This window comes from Hyperoodon ampullatus (assembly GCF_949752795.1).
Source record: "Hyperoodon ampullatus genome assembly, chromosome: 1".
Taxonomy (NCBI): Eukaryota; Metazoa; Chordata; class Mammalia; order Artiodactyla; family Ziphiidae; genus Hyperoodon; species Hyperoodon ampullatus.
The window spans coordinates 152,682,781-152,705,720 of NC_136914.1; the positions used below are offsets into that span (position 1 = coordinate 152,682,781).

The 22,940-nt window shown below is 35.6% G+C and overlaps 2 protein-coding genes across 4 annotated transcripts in view; one reads left to right on the top strand and one right to left on the bottom strand.

Moving 5' to 3' along the window:
• Positions 1-263: 263 nt before the first annotated feature.
• TIFA (TRAF interacting protein with forkhead associated domain) lies at positions 264-821 on the top strand (the record flags this gene model as incomplete). The annotated part of the gene is made up of 1 exon (XM_079708284.1): positions 264-821. The coding sequence occupies one exon, from the start codon at positions 264-266 to the stop codon at positions 819-821; it is 558 nt and encodes a 185-aa protein (XP_079564410.1).
• Positions 822-3,356: 2,535 nt separating this feature from the next.
• The window catches only part of AP1AR (adaptor related protein complex 1 associated regulatory protein), a gene marked incomplete at its 3' end in the record, with an annotated part of 31,388 nt that continues 11,804 nt past the window's right edge, over positions 3,357-22,940 (bottom strand). The window contains exons 3-11 of one of the 3 annotated variants that reach the window (XM_079699976.1): positions 22,738-22,764; positions 20,062-20,087; positions 17,406-17,502; positions 16,127-16,225; positions 14,110-14,168; positions 13,218-13,291; positions 12,014-12,142; positions 8,413-8,674; positions 3,357-3,489 (exon numbers count right to left, since the gene is read on the bottom strand). In XM_079699976.1, coding sequence (XP_079556102.1) covers positions 3,357-3,489; positions 8,413-8,674; positions 12,014-12,142; positions 13,218-13,291; positions 14,110-14,168; positions 16,127-16,225; positions 17,406-17,502; positions 20,062-20,087; positions 22,738-22,764 — 906 coding nt within the window. Of the gene's footprint in view, positions 3,490-7,349; positions 8,675-12,013; positions 12,143-13,217; positions 13,292-14,109; positions 14,169-16,126; positions 16,226-17,405; positions 17,503-20,061; positions 20,088-22,737; positions 22,765-22,940 lie in introns of those variants that run through there. The other 2 variants (XM_079699977.1, XM_079699978.1) reach the window with 2 other exon arrangements.

A 22,940-nucleotide genomic window follows, 5' to 3' on the forward strand; every position in this document is an offset into this window, starting at 1 on the left:
TATGTATGGTCTTACTGTCAAACTAGAAATGAAAAATAGAGAGGAAAAAGTAATGCACCAGTTCGTATGGGGTTTGGTATAAGATTTCACATATCTACTCATTAACTGAAAGTATCCTGCCTATGTATTGTTTTCTTAAAGTCTAAATAAATCAGAAGATTTTCATCAAAATATTAGAATCAAAGATCTCAATGCCTGATGTATGGGCGTGAACTAACGTGCTGACTTGATTGTTGCAGGCGGGTCAGATTCTGGTGTACATCATGTCCAGTTTCGAAGATGCTGACACAGAAGAGACAGTAACTTGCATCCAGATGACTGTTTACCATCCTGGCCACCAGCAAAATGGAATATTCCAATCAATAAGGTTTTTTAACCGAGAAAAACTCCCCTCCAGCGAAGTGGTGAAATTTGGCCGAAATTCCAACACCTGTCATTATACCTTTCGGGACAAACAGGTTTCCCGAGTTCAGTTTTCTTTGCAGCTATTTAAAAAGTTTGATAGCTCAGTTCTCTCTTTTGAAATTAAAAATATGAGTAAGAAGACCAATCTGATTGTGGACAACAAGGAGCTGGGCTACCTAAATAAAATGGACCTGCCACACAAATGCGTAGTTAGGTTTGGGGACTATCAGTTCCTGATGGAGAAGGAAGATGGAGAGTCATTAGAATTTTTTGAGATTCAATTTTCTTTGTCAACAAGACCACTCTTGCAAGAAAACAACTGGCTACCACAGAAGCCCATACGTGAGTGTGGCAGTTATTCATCCTGTTCCACCCAAAACAATTCTCCTGTAGAAATGGGTGAAAATGAATGGTAAACGCACAGGGCTAAGGGAATCATGAAGGATGAAGAACTCTGTAGACACTTCACAGACATTCCACTTATTTAGAGTTTCTTAGTGTAGTATATTACTGTCATCTATTACTTTGTCAAATTTGAGATCTGGTGTTATCATTTGAAGTCTGTAACTTGTGTTAGTCATTGATTTAGTCACCTGTTGCATTGCTGGATGTGTGAAGAATTACTGTAAGTGTATATCTGTGAGCATTAATGTACAAATAGTATCCTTTGTGATGAAGGAATAGTGTTCTCAAAATATGGTTATGTTACTGTCTTTTTATGCCTGATTTTGGTCCTATGTTTTATATTGTTTCATTTTGGTTTGTAAGTTTTGGTTTGGTCGTATTATTTCACGGTAGTCATTTGTTTTCAAAGTCAGGGCTACAAACAAGTTATTATGGGTGTTGTAGCCTGTTGGTACTTGTAGTACCAGAGTATTGGAACAGAGCATAATGTTTTTTAGTGTGTCATTGTGGTTTTAATATGGGAAGACTTATTTGAGCAATAATACCTTGATTTTCTGTTTTTTTTTTCTCTATAGACTTATACTGTTTATTCCCAAGAATACCGTTTTCCTTGTCTGTATTCAGTATCTAAAACCAATATTTTAAACATTTTAACGAACCACTGTGTTGTTTAGAATTCTTTTTCCCTTTTTTTGGCTCCACCACGTGGCTTGTGGGATCTTAGTTCCCCGACCAGGGATTGAACACTGGCCCCTGGCAGTGGAAGTGCCGATCCTAACCACTGGACTACCAGGGATTCCCAGTTTTTCATTTTTCTTACCAAATTTTAAATAGTTTTTTATGTACTACAGAGTTTTAAATTCCATGAATTCAAAATTTTAACAGCATCCGTGTACATAATAAAGTCAAAGTTTAATTTTCTAACCATTTTCTTTGAAACTCTTTCTGAAGAAAGGGAGGAACTGTTTTTAGACTGCTCTTAAGGGAGGACTGCAGTAGGCCGCAGGCAGAGGCTGTGGCTGGGGATTCAGACACATCCAGCTGTGCCCCTCAATGCATACTGGCTCCATTATTTGTTCCTCACCCCGCATGGAGGCACATGGCCACCAGTAGCTCCCAAGTTCTATGTTACCGATCACCCACCCAAACAGAACCTTATCTCCCAATTCCAGTCCAAGAGAAGGGTCAGCTTGGGTCAGGTGCCCACCCGTCTACCAATCAACTTGCCTCAGGTCACGTTAAATAATGGCTGCTCCAGGGCTTCCCTGGTGGCACAGTGGTTGAGAGTCTGCCTGCCGATGCAGGGGACGTGGTTCGTGCCCCAGTCCGGGAGGATCCCACATGCTAAAGAGTGGCTGAGCCCATGAGCCATGGCCGCTGAGCCTGCGCGTCCGGAGCCTGTGCTCCGCAGTGGGAGAGGCCGCAACAGTGAGAGGCCCGCGTACCGCAAAAAAAAAAAAAAAAAAAAAGTAAATAATGGCTGCTCCAGTCAGTGACCATGTGGATAAGAAAAGCATTTTCTCAAAAAATGGCCACAGTGGGGTGTGGGTGAGGGCAAACAAAAATGTTGGTGTTTGATACTAGGTACTGCAGCTAAGTTGTGAGACTCGCTGTTCACCTTTTAAGGACTCACTTGTCCCAGGAAACTGATTTTTCTTGGGCTCTTTAAGTAAAGGGGTGTATTAATTGGTGCCAGTGTTACAGTCATAGGCAGTCTCTTCTTGAACCTGCAACTTTATGACAAGGGGGTGCTTTCCAATGGTGAAATCTCATATGCTATGTGATTATATAACCATATTCTAGAAGATTCTGTCTCTACTATCTACTGCATTGACTGACTTGAAGAAGCATTACTTTTAGGCTCTAACATGAGTGTGGTATTAGTTTTAATATGCCTTGTGGAAAAATTAGCTATAATCTTTACTACCAGGAGATAACTGTTCACATTTCATGTGTATATATTTGGTAGCTGATTCCATGTTATCTCATGGCCCTTTTAACATTTTCAGTTCTCTAACACTTGTTTAATTCCTTACAGTAATTGTTATCATCTGTTAAAGTAACAGGTAAGGTTACTATTTTACTTTCTGGAGCCTGATTGAAACAATTAGATCTTCCATTTCAGGTGATGACGGAGGATGAGCACTTGGAAAATTGTGATTAGAATTTACTGGGCTTCTAGTTGGTATGAGCTGTACCCAAGTCCAATCACTCATCATTCTACTATCCAACCTACATGAAAATATTTATTTGGCCAGGTATCTCCCTAAGCGATGCATTTAGGGCAGGGACACTGGTAAAAAAAAAATAGGAAAGCAGCGGTTTTAGCGCTGATGCTGGTTTCAACATTTTGTTGCTGGTGGAAGGCCACTGAGGGACTAGAGATGAGCCAGTTTGGCATTGCTTACTAGCATCTTCGTAGAAGAGATCATCGTGAGATGCAGGGGAACACAACGGCTTTCTTAATACTGTTAGTGGAATCATTTCTCAAAAACCCAAATCAAGGTAGTAATATTTTAAAACAGGAAACTTCTGAGGTTAGACAGTCAAAATAAGGTGTAACATAGGAATTCCCTGGCGGTCCCGTGGTTAGGACTCCGCGCTTCCACTACCGAGGGTGCAGGTTCAATCCCTGGTCTGGGAACTAAGATCCCCACAAATCGCACAGTGCTCCAATTACTGGAAAAAAAAATAAAAGCAGGCATAATTCCTGGTTATACCATTTTAAAAGTTCTAGCATCCTAAAACCCTCACACAACTCCATATACCCTCCAGTTACCCCATTTCTTTGCTCTGACCGCAACTTTTCAAATAATTGTCTACACTGGCCATTCTTTATTCTTCACCCCTTACAAGATACTTCTCAGTTTCCATCCCTTCATTTGAAAAAATGGAACATGCAATATTCCTGTTCCCAAGCCCAGCTGATGCACCTGCCCTTTCTCTCAGTGCCCAAGCACCATTTGATATCATTGACTCCTCTCTTTCTGGCTCTGGTGACACCACATTCTTTGGTTCCTCGAATTCCTCCCCTATCTGCTTCTTTTGGCCCGTTCTCTACCCCCGACTTCTGAAGGGCAACACTTAATTGGGCTTCTCTGCCTGTCTGCTTCCTCAGGGGGATCTCAGCTGGAATAATTACTTAAATTACTATTTACCTACTACTGACTCCTAAACTTGTACCTATTCTTCTCTGAGCTGTAGACATATATCCCATCACCTACTTGGCAGACATCTTCATTCAGGTTTTTTTTTTTTATAAGTACCTCAAATTTAACTTTACAAAACAGAGCTCTTAATTTCCTCCAACTTCCCAAACCTGTTCCTCCCACCTCATTTATTAAGTCAGAAACCAAGAAGTTATCGTCAAGAGTAGCTGTAGCTGCTAGTTTGGCTGTCATACTTCCATAGATTTGGCCAACAGAAAGGCAATGAACTCCTTATTACTTACACAGACAGCAAAAGCAGGACCAGTGAGGAGTCAGTGTCCCGCATCCCTGGTCGCTAGGGATGTCCGGAGCTAACCCTGAACCGGGGGGGCCAGATGACAGATGCCTTCAGTGGAGGGTAGCTCTGTTATTGAGGAGCTAACTCTAAACTCCAACCAAGCAGTCTTGTTAGCCTACATCTGTACCTGAATGCGGGTGAGGCTGACATCCCTTGCCTCGCTGGAACCAGGGAGTAGGATGAGAAACTGCCTCACGGCAGCCTTCTGCAAGCCAGGGAGGCAGATGATAAATGGACTTGTGGTGGCTCCTCTAAGACTGCCTGTCTTGCCATGTTCCAGGAAGGATCGTAGGGGTTTCTGTCAAGACTTGGGTCAGGCTATGGTTGAGTGTTGGCTATGCATATATGCAAAGTGAGCAAGGTCGCCAGGGCACCATGCTGAATGCATTACCCTACAGTTAATGGGCAGAGGATCTGAAGACGTTTTTCCAAGGAAGACATACAGATGGCTAACAGGCCATAAAAGGATGCTCAACATTAATCATTAGGGAAATGCAAATCAAAACCACAATGAGGTATCACCTCACATCTGTCAGGATGGCTATTATCGAAAAGACAACAAATAACAAGTGCTGGCAAAGATGTATAGAAAAGGGAACTCTTGTGCACCGTTGGTAGAGATGTAAATTGGTGCAGCCACTATGGAAAACAGTATGGAGATTCCTCAAAAAATTAGAAATAGAACTACCATATGATTCAGCAATTCCACTCCTGGATATTTATCTGAAGAAAACAAAAACACTAACTAGAAAAGATATATACACCCCAATGCTCATTGCAGCATTACTTACAATAGCAGAGATATGAAAGCACCCAAAGTGCCCATCAATAGATAAGTGGATAAAGAAAACATGGTGTGTGTGTGTGTGTGTGTGTGTGTGTGTGTGTGTGTGTGTGACTATTACTCAGCCATAAAAAAAAATGAAATCTTGCCATTTGTGACAACACGGGTGGACCTACAGGGTATAATGCTAAATGAAATAAGTTAGAGAAAGACAAACACTGTATGATTTCACTTATATGTGGAATCTAAAAAACAAATGATCAAACATAACAAAAAAGAAACAGAGTTAAAGACAGAGAACAAGTGGTTCCCAACGGGGAGGAGGGTAAGGGGAGGAAAGAAATAGGTGAGAGAGATTAAGTGGTAAAAACTTCCAGTTGCAAAATAAATGAGTAATGGGTATGAAATGTACAGTGTGGGGAATATAGTCAATAACTATGTAATAATACCTTTGTATGGTGACAGATGGTAACTAGATTTATCGTGGTGATCATTTTGAAATGTATAGAAATACCAAATCACTATGTTGTGTAACAGGAACTAACATAGTGTTGTAGGTCAATTGTACTTCAAAAACAGACAAACAAACAAACAAATAGAAAAAGAGATCAGATGTGTAGTTACCAGAGGTGGAGGGTAGGGGGAGAGGGAATTTGGAGGAAGGCAGTCAAAAGGTACAAACTTTCAGTTATAAGATAAATAAGTACTAGGGATATAATGTACAACATGATAAATATAATTAATACTGCTGTATGTTATATATGAAAGTTAAGACAGTAAATCCCAAGAGTTCTCATCATAAGAAAAACAAATTTTTTCCTGTTTCTTTAATTTTGTATCTATGAGATGATAGATGTTTACTAAATTTATTGTGATAATCATTTCACAATGTATGTAAGTCAAATCATTATGCTGTACACCTTAAATTTATACAGTGCTCTGTGTCAGTTATATCTCAATAAAACTGAAAAAAAATCTTTTTGGTCTACCTCTAAAGGTAATCTGTTCTGCATTCCTACAGCAATTATCAATCCAAGCCACACCATGTCCCTCTGGGAGTACTATACATATATCCACTTGTGCCCTCCTACAGCATATTCTCTACATAGCAGCTAGAGGTATTTTTCAAAAATGCAGATCTGATCACTGTACACTCTGGCTTACAAAAAGTCAGTAGCTTCCTATTCTACATCAAATAAAATTCACTCTCCCTAACACCCTACCAGATACAGTAGATTCTCCAATATTTGCTGAATAAATGTTATTTCTAGTGTTTTTCATAAACATACAAAGCAAGAAAATTGATATCCTTTTCTTAGCAGTTTAAACACATTTTCAAGTTTAGTTCCATCCTGCTTTACCAATTCATTCCTTTTTGTCTTCATAGCAGATTTAATAAAATAATTACAAGCCAGGAATTAAAACTGTTGCATGTTTATGGAGTAAAACTAGTAATAATCAAATAATTTATTATTCTTAAATGTAAAAATGTGTTTATTCACAATCTTTGAGAAGTTACCATTCCTTCAAAAAATTCTTTATGAACAAAATGCCAAGAAAAATTACAATAGTAGCTTATGCCAAACCAAAAATATACATCTGATGTATACAAACTTTAAAAAGCATAACACAGGCAACGTGAATATAGATTATCTTTAAAATATTTCCAATGACATAGCTACAACTTAAATTATGTTGAGACATAAATAACAGCATTACCTAATATATTTACATATTTAAAGTGTCATATTTATTTCTATGAGATAAAAAAAGGTGACAAAACTATAGATGTCATTGCCCAGCAGTTCAAATATTGAAAGGGCCACATGATATTTTTAAAGTATAGCAAGAACTTTAAGTTACTATTTATATCTGGACCTTCCTATATTTTCGAGAACATGCACTGTCATTGTTGCAAGAAAAAGAAAAAAAAAAACACTACGGAAAAATTGAAAAAACAGTTTGCTTACTAAAGTCATATTCAATCCTCAGCAAAATCAAGACAAGCAATCAGGGAGTGTCTTATATCCTTGGCCTTTTAAATTGATATGTAAACTTTAGAGAAAAGAAAAGTCAACTGTATATTGTAAAATTCAGTTATATATATTGATTTACTTAGTTCCATCCCATTAAAGCACGTTGCATTACAAGGCAAAGGAAAGCTTAATAAAATCAATGGATTCTTTCATACCAGAAAGGATTTTATTTACTTTGAAATACCCGTATTACCTTTTTCAGGTTTTCCTTTCTTAATAAATCATGCACAGAGAATATGTTCTGTGTAAAATCTTTCAAGACCATTCATTGGAAATACAGAATTTTTAAAAATGACAGCTAGAAATTTACTATATCAATTAAAGTCAATATTCATTTATAGTGGCACAGAAAAGGAAGTGAAAAACCTAAGTATAGGGCTTCCTTGGTGGCGCGGTGGTTGAGAGTCCGCCTGCCGATGCAGGAGACGCGGGTTCGTGCCCCGGTCCGGGAAGATCCCACATGCCGTGGAGTGGCTGGGCCCGTGAGCCATGGCTGCTGAGCCTTCGCTCCACAACGGGAGAGGCCACAACAGTGAGAGGCCCGCGTACCGCAAAAAACAAACAAACAAACAAAAAAACCTAAGTATATATATTTTCTTAAATATCTTTTGGTTACTCACTTTAAGTGTCCAAACTCTGAAAGATTATTTTAACATATCACATACTTTGTTCAGATTGAGTCAACATTATTATAGTAGGATATGCAACAAGTGTAGAAAGAAACTGATACTTTGGCCTTTCTTTCGGGTCATCTACTCAAATTAATTACGCTTACTATCACATAATAAAATTTAAGTAAGTCATAGGAATAAATAATGCTGGAAAAGGGAACACTATTCTGAATCTGAATCTGGCAGTCCCTCCTCATGCTCCCTTCACATCTGCTGAGCACTAACACAAAATGCCTTAATACTTTCGCAGTTAGCTACTGAAAGAGTTAAGGAAGCATTCAAGGTGAAATTAATAAAACTATTTTAAAAGCTGAAAATCTACAAACAGTAAACAGGATTGCTATGAAGAAAAGAGTTAAAGAAATTTAATTAATAACATGACAGAACCATTAAACTGTTTTTGAAAAGCAGAAGGCAGATGATGAAATTGCACTTAATTCTGAAGCAATTCAGATATAACCTATCATTCCTTTCTAATAAGCATTTATAACATGTTTCTTACTTCCCCTCTTACAAAAAGGCTCAGCACAACCATTTATACATTCTAGTTGGCTTTAAACATTTGGTCATAACTGATAAACAAGATCACACAATTTTTCCCTACCGTTTTTGTTGATCCACATCATATTGCTTTAGGCCAGAATCAGACAGTTCTAACACAGGATTTACAAATCCAGAATACTCAGAATTGCCATTATCATCCACTTCGGCACTAACAAAATCATTCTCCCACTCCAGCCCGTTGGAATCATCAGAGGCAGATGTAGGATTACTTCCAGTCTTCTTGCTGCTATACTTAAGTGCTGCCTGGAGAATGTCTTCCTCTGTTTTGGAACGTTCTCTCATTGGAAGCATTCGATTCATTCCTATTATATGGGCAGGGTTATTAGAAATCTCAGTAAAGATTTAAAGAGCTATATTAAAAGACAAACTATCAGGCTTGATTTGTGAATTAACTTAAAAAGTCAGTCATATGGAAGGCTTTCTTAAGGGAAATGTTAGGGTATAATCCTACAGTGAACATTAATACTCAACAAAGGACAGTTTTTTTTTTTCCTGTTTGTTTTTAATTTTATTTTTTTTATTAGTTTCTGCTTTATAACAAAGTGAATCAGTCATACATATACATCTGTTCCCACATCCTTTCCCTCATGCATCTCCCTGCCTCCCACCCTCCCCATCCCACCCCTCCAGGCGGTCACAAAGCACCGAGCTGATCTCCCTGTGCTCTGCGGCTGCTTCCCACTATCTATCTACCTTACGTTTGGTAGTGTATATATGTCCATGCCTCACTTTCGCTTTGTCACAGCTTACCCTTCCCCCTCCCCATATCCTCAAGTACATTCACAAGTAGGTCTGTGCAAAGGACAGTTTTGATGCAACACTGGTAATCTAGTAAGATGAAATTTCTGAAGAGCCATAAGTAAAGCAGAATGCATGGAGGATTTCAATTGCTATTAGTCTTATATGGCCAAATTAGTGTGTCTGCAAAACTTCTTTCCTACCTAGATGACAATTTCATTTCTCAGAGATAATAATAACTCTAATGATAACAATATACATATTTCCAGCACTTACTAGGTTCCAGTTAACGTTGTTTGCACTTGACATATATTAACTGATTTGATCCTCAACAACTCTATGAAGTTACCTACAGTACTATCATTATCCCCCATTCTGCAGTTGAGGAAACTAGGGCAGAAAGAGGAAAGTGATTTGCCCAAGGTCACATAGCAATAGAAGTGGTGGGGCAAGAAACAGATTCCATGCAGTTCGGCTTCAAAGTCTGTGCTCTTTTGCTAGTCTGACTCTAGTATAACAAAGTAGAGACATTTCTAGGGGAAACTGTTCTAGATCTAATTCTGAACAGAAAGAAACTAATCAGTAAAGTGAGTGTCAAAAATCTTCGAAGAGAAAAACATCATTTTGGCAGAAGGAAGAGAAGGAGGACAGAAAATAAATTTGAATTTGCGAGTGCAGAATCAACACTGCTAATAGAATTAAAATCTGGGAAAAGGGATTATAAGAGAATATCTCTAGACACACCCAATAATTTTGTTTTCTGAGCTTAAAGAATCAGATCCTACAATAATAAAAGAACATTTAAATCTAGGGACTTCCCTGGTGGTCCAGTGGTTAAGACTCCACGCTCTCAATGCAGGGGGCTGGAGTTTGATCCCTGGTCAGGGAACTAGATCTCACATATCGCAACTAAAGATCCCACATACCACAACTAAGACCTGGTACAGCCAAATAAATACATTTAAAATAAATAAATAAATCTATCACTATTGTCTGTCACTCCCCTAAAATCGCACACTCAACCTAGCAAACTAAATCATCCTTATAGACACAATAAAAATATGAGCTGGAGACTAATATAAGTTTGTGGATTTGTATTTAATAGAATAATATGTCTAAAGGAAGCTGGATTAGACATCATCAGGTTTCTAGAGGGTTCTGTCCTCTACCTAGTCTAGTTTAATAATTCTGTTATAATAATTTGAATAACAAACTTGAAAGTCATGTTATCTAAAAATTTGATTAGCATACAGCGAGGATGACAAATCAGGAGTTAAAACACCTGAAAGGCTTTAGATCAAATTGGACAAGATGCTAAAATAAAAATAAATTTAAAATCTAGATTGGGATATAAATACACAATAACAAAAGTATAGGGTTGGTGGGCTTCCCTGGTGGCGCAGTGGTTGGGAGTCCGCCTGCCGATGCAGGGGATGCAGGTTCGTGCCCCGGTCTGGGAGGGTCCCACATGCTGCGGAGCGGCTGGGCCCGTGAGCCATGGCCATTGAGCCTGCGCGTCCGGAGCCTGCGCGTCCGGAGCCTGTGCTCCGCAGCGGGAGAGGCCACAGCAGTGAGAGGCCCGCGTGCCGCAAAAAAAAAAAAAAAAAAAAAAGTATAGGGTTGGGGAAACAGTGTTTAGCTGAGAAGACTTAAGTAAATTAACGCAATCTTTGCTAAAGTTATTCAGTTTCTTTATTGATAAAACAAATGGCTCAACTAGAGGATATCTAAGGTCTATTCCATCTCAAAATTCTATGAAATATTTAATACTGAATATTAAAAAAAATTAAAGTTCCATATTCTGTAACTGATTCTTCCTTTTGGGATTACCTATTTCTTAAAATGAAAATAAAGACTTGGGCCTTATTCAATGAAACAGCTGAATATTAAAAAAAAAATTAAAAAAAAAAGTCCACATTTAGCTATAATTTTGAGTACCTGCTATGTGCCACACTATGTACCGGGTGTTTTATATAAATTTTATTTACTCCTCCTAACATTCATGATTTAATTTGTTCAAATATTTATTGATTGTCTATTATGTGTCAAGCTTTTTTAGACCATCAGTATATAATAGTGAATTATCATTCTTCAAAGTAGGTTTATAATTCCCTTTTTATGATGAACTAACTGCAGTTCAGAGAGATTAAGAAACCTATCTAAAGTACTATAGCTGGGAAGATATACCAGGTAAAATTCAAACTCATGTCTGTATTATGGCTTTTGTACTACCAACAGAACTAACAAATTGCTTATTTATTATGAACCAAAAGTTAATTAAATTTTGGCTTTAGGTTGATCACAAGCGGGCAGTTAATTCCTACAGAGTAAAATGGGCTGGATTACAAAAACCTTAAAATGAGAAACAACATTTATTTTCTAAATCTCAAGAAACACTAAGAACTAAGCAACTTTCAGACTTCCCTGGTGGCACAGTGGTTGAGAATCTGCCTGTCAATACAGGGGACACGGGTTTGATCCCTGGTCCGGGAAGATCCACATGCCGCCGAGAAGGTAAGCCTGTGAACCACAACTACTGAGCCTGTGCTCTAGAGCCCGTGTGCCACAGCTACTGAAGCCCGCACTCCGCAACAAGAGAAGCCATCGCAATAAGAAGCCCATGCACCGCAACAAAGAGTAGCCCCCGCTCGCCGCAACTAGAGAAAAACCCATGCGCAGCGACAAAGACCAATGCAGCCAAAAATAAAAATAAAAATAAAAAATTCAGAAACTTTCTAAACAATTTACAACAAATGATAAAATATAAGTCTAAGAAATTTTTACACTGATTTTTCAAGGCCTTGCATTCATTTCAGTTTAAATAAAGTAAAATACAAAGTAGATTTCTATAAATTAACACAAATTAAATAAAATATTCAGGTAAAATTGTAAATATAAAATACCTTCTTCATCTTCCCATTCTAGATCTAAAGATGTGCTGTCATCATTTCCACTAGTTGATTTAGTTTTGGTCAATAAATCACAACTGCTTTCTGTATTTGGTGTCAAAACTGTGGCATCTGATGAGAGTCCTATAATATACACCAAATACAATTAGATGTGGTGAGCTATACTCTTTTACTACAACCATTTATTTTGCAATAATTACCTCTCTTCAAATCATAACATCATAAAAAACAATTATTGAAATCATTACATTGGTTAGTTTCTGTTAGAAATAGTATAAAGGGCTTTTCCTGCTTTCTTTTTACTTTTTTTTGCCATATAGCATACTACACATGCAAATTTAAATGAATTATAAATTTTTCAAATATGATGAACTCTAGGCAGTATTTTTAATAGTCAATTACAAAAGGGGGCAAAAAAATGAAAAAATAAAAATGATAAATGAAAAGCAGCCTATATTTTCAAAAGGAACCACTACTATGCTTCCATATCTGGGGAGCATAGGTTCTGACTTTTGAAACTTGGAGAGAAGTTTAATCTTGTAAATTAATTTGTAGTAAGTAAAATAAATACACTTTTGTGTACCTACTTCCCTTTTCTGGGAGGAGGAGAGGTGAGAACAGAGTGGAAATGGAAAAAAGAATTCCTGATTCCCTATACATATCTACAGAAATAGCCTGAGGTTTTTCTTTGCTCCAACTCCTTTTATTTATTTATTTTTAAAATTTATATTATTGAAGTATAGTTGATTTAAAATGTTGTGTTAATTTCTGCTGTACAGCAAAGTGATTTAGTTAATACATATATATTCTTTTCCATATTCTTTTCCATTATGGTTTATTATGAGACATCGAATATAGTTCCCTGTGCTATACAGTAGGCCCTTGTTGTTTATCCATTCTATATATAATAGTTTGCATCTGCTAACCCCAAACTCCCAATCAATGCCTTCTCCTTCCCTCCTCCACCGGCAACCATAAGTCTATTCTCTGTATCTGAGTCTGTTCCTGTTTCTCCAACTCCTTTTTAAAAAGGAAAGATAAAATTGTATAATTAAGAACTAGTTAATTGACTTATTTGGGCAACACAAATTGAAGGGCAGAAAGTTATTCTAGAAAAACAGAGCCAGGATTTTCAATTATCTGTTTAATGTGGCATAAAGTAACCTTAAAATGAACACAGATATTTTAAAAGACTTACTACTACTTCGAAAAACTTCATACTGTGACTTTATATTTCTCAAACAAGATTCAAAGTCATCTTCTGGTTCTGAACTGTAATAAAAGTGAAATAATTTTTTTTATATATTCATAGTAGATACAACATAATTCATGCTTAAGTTAAATGATGGCATTTTGGTTTGAAAAGGTCTATCCCACACAAATTCATAATTGCTGTACAATTAGAATAACCTAGTCAAAACAGGTCTTACTTTTCCTAATGCTAGTAATAAACTGAAAAATAATAAGATTTTGGTTAGTCTTGTAGTCAAAATCCAAAGCTTAGCCATAAGTCTAACTTGTAATTTACAATAATGAAGCATGAACAATTTTCTTTGAGTGAGTAGGAAATACTCCTGGAAATGTGACATTGAAATGTATCTTCTAAAAAATGATCACACAGGGACTTCCCTGGTGGTTCAGTGATTAAGACTCCTTGCTCCCAATGCAGGGGGCACAGGTTTGATCCCTGATCAGGGAACTAAGGTCCTGCATGCCCCATGGCACAGCCAAAAAAAAAAAAAGATCACACATAAACTTTATTATAAAAAAAGAGAGGAGCTAAGGAAAACACTAACAACCAAGGCATAAACAATTTATCCAAAGGCATTCAGTGTGCTATTGCATCATATTCTGTATGAAAGATGTGACCACTCTTAAGAATGCAATAAAGTCAATTTAAAATAAATGATCATTTTCCAACATAAAGAAAGCAAATGTTCTCAGTATTCTTACAAGTGTCTTCAAGAAGCAATCATTTTTTATGCAACATATACACATGAATATGTATATAAGCATCCAGAGGTGTACTGTATTCTCTTTGGAAATAATATTTTCTACCACAAAGGGAAGAAGTATATTTCACTATTTACCTTTGATATTCTCCATTGTTTGAAGGATGGTATTGCTGCAAAACTGTCTGTCTTTCTTGCTTTGGAAACATAATGCAACACAAAATCACTCTGTTGTAAAATCATGTTTTTTAACACTAATCATGCAATGCCAAGATGTGTTATTTTCTAGTTTCGGGGAAAAAAACACTTTAAAAGTTATTCCATTGAAGTTTTTTTTTCCTTAAATTAATCACTGTTCACTTCTATATCCTCTTATTCATGGGTAGAATTTCTCTCAATTTTTCAGTGTATAATCCTTAAGTGGTCAGAATATTCATACTGTTATTAAAAAATAACTTTAAAAATATATATTGGTATATCTGACTTCCTTATTACACCTAAGAGCTTCTAATAAATGGAAAGATGAGGGGTAAGAAAGTAATAGTTAAAACAGTATATGAAGTTCTAGTCTGGGTGAAATAAGTAGCAATTAAACAAAAGATCTAAAAGACCTGGCTGGCTTGACTCAGAAATAATAAAAACAGAGGATTCAGAAAACCTGTCAGAGTTATGGCTCTGACAGTTATTACTGTATGTCCCTGGCATGTCCTTTATTTTCTGTTTCTTCATCTGTAAATTACAGATGGCTATAATACTGTCCTAGCAAATTCATAGGGCTACTGTTAAAATCAAATGAATTTGCATGTATCTGTGTATCTTTGTGTCAGCATATGTGTACAGAGTGCTGTGTGTTCCCATATCAATATTTATTCAAGGAAGAAAAAACTCAGGAGCTCAGATTTTGCATATGGAATCATTTTAGTCTTTGAAAGGTGAGCAGCAGAGAATTTATTATAGCAAAAAAAGATGTCTAAACTATAACCAGAAAAATACTTTCCTTTCTTAGTGGAAGGTGAGTTAATTTTTAAACTTTCCCATTACTTAGAACTTACTAAAAAATAAAAATAAAAAAGATACTCCCTCACATAATCTAATTAATCTGTTGAAACACCAAAAAAAAAAAAAAAAAGAGAGAGAGAGAGAGATGAAGAGCACGGGTCCCATAGAAATCACACAGAAACATGATACATGATTTTTTAGTTCATCTAAGTTACAACAATTATTATGTGACATAATCCTTGTACTACACTTCAGTTAACACCGCAGTAGAGTTCACACAGGCAAAAGATGGAGGAAGATACTAAATAGAAAAGTGGCTAAGCAGTGCTTGAATTCTGGCTCTGCCATTTATTAGCTGTAGGATCTTAAGTTACTTAACATCTCTGTCCCTTGGTTTCATCACTTATAAAATGGGGATTAAAAACACTACCTTTCTCCTAGGATTGTTGTGACGATTAAACAAGGTAAAACATGTAAACTAATCAGAACAGTTACTGACACTTAGCCAGGGCTCCATAAATGTCTATTATTAATAGCTGTCTGGCATTATGACAATGCCATGTTTGAATACAGCATGGTAAGATACGATAAATCTGTTGCTTTTTCTGATAATACATCAAAGATTTCCCAAGACCCAAACTCCCAATCTCCCAAAGACACAAGTATAAAGACGAGAAATACAGAGTATTCCTATGGGGCAAAATCGCTCAGCTTACCCAATTTTAGGAAGTATAAGAAAGTCTAGCAGTTCAAGAAATTGTTAAAAAAAAAAAACTCACAAAAATAAACTAAAAAATGCTGCAGAAATGATATTTAAAGGTTAGTTTTGCAATGTTTCATCTAAGAGTATATTTATTTTTCCAAAAGAATGCTGAATTTTGGAAAAGTATAAAGGTCATTTTTGGGATAAACAAGAATTAGCTTCTGGTAATTTAAAGCTAAACAGCATTCAGCAACAAGCATATAATTTGATGTTATTTCTAGCTGTTAAAGACCAACTAATTTGCCTTTAAAATTCCTAAGAGTATAGAAATAAATACATTTGTTGTTAAACAAGAAGCCCTTGATTCTAGGGGGGAAAAGTCCCAACTAAGATTTGTCAAAGAAAATCAGGAGGAAAGCAGCCCTAATATATGTCGGGGTCTTTTCCCCTCACCTCCAAGAGCTTTCGCTGCTTTGCTGCCCTGGCTGCTTCACGCTGTGCAGCGTATAAAGCTTCTTCTTCTAGTCTTAACTTCTCTTCTTGTAAGGCTAACTGTACATGAACAAAACAATAAGGATTAACAAAAATCAGAACCTGTCTAACTGCTCTAAAAATAAAATGTTTCTATTTATAAAATAAAAAATAAATTATTAAAAAAATAACTGAGCTCTACAAAGCATAATAGAAATTGCTGTGATTTCTCAATTTCTCTTTTTACAAAATAATTCAAATGGTATCAAACATGTTACAGAATTCTTTAGAAGTTGAATTATAAAGTAGAGCATCTAGTTTGCATAAATACAAAACTGTTTCTTTCCTTAGAATATGCAGTGATCTTCATTCTCAACAATCGTTCCAATGCCGATCACCCTGATTAGTTTCACGGTTTGGGCCCTCCTTAGTCCAAGGTCTTTAAAACTAAGGTGAATCATATCACTGTCTACCAAAGCGAAGTAAGTTTTCACAAAGTTCATGGTGCATTGATACACATATCCTGTATTTTATTACCATCAAGTTATTAAAAAATTACTTCCAAATTTAAGTTCCTGCCATTCATAATAGCATACGAACTGCTTTAATGATAATCTACTACAAGTCAAATCAAATTTAAAAATCAAATTTCAACACAATATTTTTTTTTAGCCTAATATTAGCATCTATTGTGTAGCTTAAGTTAATGCTGTTGAAATCACTAATTGGTACTAAACAGACTATTTTTAAATGTATAATGGAATATGACTAATTCCATTTAGCTTGGTGAATGTAAAACTGTAATTACAGGCCACCTCTGTAAATATATTAAAGTAAATATAACATTTATGATTGTTAGAAGTACTTGGCTCACTTACTGAGAATAAATAAAGCCAAGACAAAAAAAAAGATTTAAAAAAATAAACCACTTATTGTGAAACAGAGTAATTTTTAAAGTTAGTTTTAAACACAAAGGTGCATGTATCTTGCCAGAGTCCCTACTTGTGAATTCAGAAATTATATTCAGAAGAATGTATTCTCTTCACTCATTGGTAGCATATGATTTCTGATAAATTGAACCAAACTAAACCAAATTATTATAGGCTGGAATAATTTTTTAACTTTTAAATCATTTTCACCTCTATATATCTAAATTTAGGTCCAATGACCATTCACATGCAATATATTATTTAATGACACCTTTGCCATATAAACAGAGACTTTATGATAATATATACTTAAGCAACATAAGACTATTTACCTCTTTTTGGATTTTCATATCAAGATCTTTCTGTTTTTCAACAATAGAATCATAATGCTTCTCTCTTAGGTCAACAATTTCTTCCTCAGTAAGAGGCCTACAGAGAAAAATAAGGCAGAAAAAGAAAGGAAAAAAAAAGTGCTGATGAGTCCAAGTTAAATAAAATACTCATAAAATCAGTGAAATTATGAAATTTTACTGTCAAAAATGTATTAAAGCAATTTGATGTTATGATTTCAATTGTTAGAGTAAAAAATCATACATTCTAATACTTGTTATAATTTGGTATATAAGTTGAAATAAGATGATATACTACCAGAGTACTTTTTTTTTTTTTTTTTTTTTTGCGGTATGTGGGCCTCTCACTGTTGTGGCCTCTCCCTTTGCGGAGCACAGGCTCCGGACGCACAGGCTCAGTGGCCATGGCTCACGGGCCTAGCCGCTCCGCGGCATGTGGGATCTTCCCGGACCAGGGCACGAACCCATGTCCCCTGCATCGGCAGGCGGACTCTCAACCACTGCGCCACAAGGGAAGCCCCAGAATACCTTTTTTTAGCCCTATAATCAACTTTAAAGAAATGTGGACTCCCTTTACTTTGGCTCTTCAGCCATCTGACTATATCCCAAAATGTTCATCATAAAATACAAACTTCAGTATACTATACTCTGATCTCAGCCCTCATATCATTTTGGAACTCGTAACTCTCATACCCACTGCCCTATTTATCCTGCTCAATCCCTCTAACCACTCCAGGCCCTTGATCCTCCCTTTTCTCTCAGTTTATCGATCCTGATCATCTCCTGGCTTTACTTCATTTACAACCAGTGTGGACTCTGTGGCAAACCTGAAGTACTTTTTTACCCACATAACTCACCTTCCTGCACACCTGTCATTATGCCTTATTCACCGAGATTACTCATTCTCTGACCTTGGATCATTTCCATGATTAGCTCTTTCTGCTGAGAGCTGTGAGAGAAAATCCAACATCTGTTTGGCCCTCTGCCCCTAGCAATAACCCTTTACTTATACATGGCCAACTCTCTCTCACATCCTATGCTAACTACTTCAAAATCTTCACAAACACACTCCTTAAGTTCTTCATTCAAACTCTTTTCTCTTAGAAGTCAATTTCACCGCACTCTGAGACATGACGAGCATGTCTCCAACCATCAAATCCCTCAATTTCTTGCCAGTCCTCCTCTTACCTAAGTCTATCCTCCCTACTCTTCCCTCCTTCCTCTAAAGAGGTGGTATTCATTAATTTGTTCAAGGTCACCTGTCACACTTATACTTGATTCATTCATCACGGATGCTACCCCACACCACCTTCACTCCAGAGAATTCTGTGGGACATTGCTCCATCAGTTAGTACCTCTTTTCTTTAGTCTACTCTTTTTGTCTGTTTTCACTTCTCTTCCTTGTGAAGATTGGAAGAAAGGAAGGAAAGAAAGGAAGAAGGAAAAACTTTCATTTGACCTACACCTACCTCTAACTACTGCTCCCTCTCTCCTTCCCATTTCAGCCAAAATGTCTGAAATTAAAAGTTTATTGATAGCACATCTAGCACTTACTATGTGTCAGGTTCTTTTCTATGCACTTTACATATATTGACTGATTTTAATTCTCAAAACAACCCTGTAAGGTAGATACAGAGATCATACATATGAGGGAAATGAGATGAAGACAGATTATGTCCAAGTAAGTCATATAGTATGTGGCAAAGCTAGAATCTGAACCCAAGTAGTCTAGCTCCTTGCTCCTAACAACTGTTTCTCTTCCCTTCTATGTCCTTACTTCCCATTCTCTCATCAACTCACGACAGTCTGCCTCTGCTTTCATCGCTCTACTAGCTCTAACAAAGGTAATCAATGGCCTCTATGTTGCCAAATATGAGACAGTTTAAGTCCTTATAATATTTCTTCAGTTTCATGTGGCAATGCTGACCATTCCCTCCATTCCATCTGTCAGTCTGTCTCTACCTCCTCCCTTGGCTTTCTAAGCTCTCCTGGTTCTTTTTGCCCGCTGCTTCTTGGCTATCTTCTGAATCCTCTTCTAGTGTCTGCCTATTCAGTCTTCAGACCAACTGCTCTCTCTCCATGCTCCAATCACCCCACTTCCTCCCCCTTCCCCAACTTCAGGTCTTGATAATTATCATGGTTATAACCAGCCACGTATAAGGTAATGTCTCCTCCTACTTTTGTTCCTTTAGCCCTAATTTCTGCCTAGGGCTTTTTGTTTGTTTGTTTTTTGAGGTATTACTTATATAAAGTAAAAAACATGATTAGTAAAACAAGTTCTAGAATGTCATAAGGAAGCAAAAGGGGGATAAAGTTTTATAAATTCAAAGAAATGTACTTATCAATATTAATATATTAAATAGTTTTTTAAAACTAAAATATACATAACAACTTAGGTTCAGTAGGAAAGCACTTAGGCACTTACGTAGATTAAATTCTTTAATGTTCAAAACAACCTTTTGAGATATGTTATTATTTGCCTCAATCTTATAGAAAGAGAAAACCAAGGTCCTGAAATGTAAACTGTTCAATGCCTCCAAGCAAGCAAATGACAGAGCCTGGATTTTTAGAGAGCTTCTTATAGTTCACATAGAAGTCATTTTTTATTAAAAAAAAAAAAAAAAAAAAAAAGCCTTACCTATGATTGCTTCCTGGGCTTTCCCCCTGTGCAAGAATTAATTAAACAATTATACAAATTTCACTAGCTGAATTCTATTTAAGGCAAGCCAATAAATTTTTTTTAATCAAAATATTTTCTACTTATCTATTTTACCTTGGTAATAAATTTCATTATTAAAAGTGTTTTAAACAAAAAGCTTTAACATTTTACTATTTCTCAAAGGCAAAATTTAGTTTAATATCTATCTTAATTATATAGCAACCAACTGTTGGACATTTCCTAATTTTTTATAACAAATATTTACTCTACACCAAATGACCTTCTGGGTTCAAGATGGTACTAGACAACATATTCTCTATGTTCTCATCATTTACAATTGATCTTCATTATTCACAGATTCCGGATTTGAAAATTCACCAATGAGTTAAAATTTATTTGCAACATCAAAACCAATGCTCCCCTCACTCTTATGGTCATTCATGGGCAGGCATGCACAGAGCAGCAAAAAATCTGGCTGCCTGACATACACATTCCCAGTTGAAGTAGAAGGTGATGCTTTGCCTTCCTGTTTCAGCACTCTTACTGTGCCCTCTTTGCAGCCTATGCAGTGTCACTTTTTGCATTTTTGTGCTTTTTAGTTCCTGATTTTGCTGTTTAAAATGATCCCCATGTGTAGTGCTGAAGTGCTGTCTACTGTTCCTAATCATAAGAAGGTGTGACATGCCTACATGTGCCTACACATACATGTGTTAGATAAGCTTCATTCAGGCATGAATTATTAGTGCTGTTGGTAGTGAGTTCAAAGTTAATGAATCAATAATATACATTAAAATAAGGTGTCAAACAGAAACATAAAACAAGGTTATATATTGATCAGTTGATGAAAATGTTGTGATCAGAAGCCTGTAGGAAGCTAATTCTGTATTTCTCCTAGGAGTAATGTTCCAGTATCCACTAATTCAGTATTCACGGCAACTTCATAGAATGTAACTACCACAGATAACGAGACTGCTTTTGTTCTCTTTCCTGGGATTCTGAAATTACCTATAGTTTTTTCCTCCAAAGCAAACTGTAACTACTTTCAAGACTGATTTGGATTTATGCATTTCTTACACATTTGTGCTATTCACATCTCACAATTAAAATATATGACTAAGTAACAGCAGAAATAAAATTTCAAATGGTCCAAATTAACTTAGGAAAAAGCACTACAAAGCAAGATGTGACATTCAACTAAACCAAACACTAACTATGACATGAGAGAGGAAAAGACTGGTTAGCAAAACAAACAAACAAACAAATAAACTCAAATCAAACAAAACGCACCTTAGAAAAACACTTGGAATCACACATTCTTTTTTTTTTTTTTTTTTAAACACATTCTTTTAAAAAGCTGTATGATGGGGGGATGAACTATATTGAAGGTTAACAGAAATCTTACATTTAGTACTTGTCAGAAACTTTAAAAAATATCATGTTAAGCGTTTGTTTAAAAAAATACACAAAATTAATGTTACTTCTGAAAAGGGAAAGAAATGAGATTCTATGAAACACTAAAATATTTGGGAGAAATTTTACTGGGAAACAAAAGGCTAACACAGGTCCTCAAATATATTCTACCAGATAATAATAAATATGTATTACTATTTTAAAAATTGATTTATACCCAAATTAATTTGGGAAATGCTAAATTGGACAAGTTTAAATAATTTTCTTTAACAGTTCTTTAACAATTTCTCTAATAGTTCTTCCCAGAACCTTTAATATGCCAATTTACACTCTGAGACTAGTATTCTATACACACTCTGGGAAATGCTGGGCTAAAGAATAATTTAAATTTGGTTTAATACATTTTTCTCTTTCCTTAGAAAACAAAAATTATGAAGAAAAAAAAAAAAACCTGCAATGCTCTTCTAGTCAAATTCACTTTAGAGATGTGGAAAGTAGGCCCAAGGCAGGTTAAATAATTTACACAAATTCATATAATTAGTTTAGCAAAGTTGGAAATAAACACACAAACTAAAACTCTTCTAACTATACCAGTGCATAAGAAATATATACCATATTTCACTAATTCTAAAATGTACTTTTTTTCCCCCATTTTAACATTTCTGTACTTGGGATGCATCTTAAAATTGATTTTTAGGTGAGGTGAAATACAAAAATCTACAAAAAGAATAACTTATTAAAAAGATAATGGCTAAAGTCAGAAAGTGATTGCAGAACAAACATGTATAAATTCTACCCTCAGAAATCTATAAAATCTATGGCCAAACAATGGGTCTACTCTGGATTGTTGAGGAATTTTACCTTAGGTAAGATGGCAAGATGTTAGAAATATCTTTTTTTAAAGTTTCTCAAGTTCTACAGAATACTTTAAAAACCTGTTTTATATATATGTATATATATATACACACACACATATAATATATAAATGATGTATAAAACTATATATAATATATATAGTATATATAGTATTACATATGTTAAATAATAGAAAATTCTGAATAATTTGCTAATATAAATTAGTAAAAGAAGGAAACGATAAGGGACTAAAAAGTAAAAATAACAACTAAGAAGTAAAAATTCTAAAATAAAAGATAATATAATAAAAATTAAAAAAATAATTGTCAGAACTTATGAGATGACTAATGAGAACAAATATGGATTTTATACTGCTGTGAAAATACTTACTTCATCACTTTCTACAAGATTCTCAAACTGAAACAACAAGAAAGTGAGTGTTAGGATGAATATTTGTCTAAGGTACATATCTCATAAAAAATTATACGGTGGAGTTGCTCAAAATCAACTTGCTGTTTTGATTCTGCCACACCTCTACTAGGGCAGACCAATGATCTGTCTCTAGAATCACTGGCTACTATAAGCCACTATAA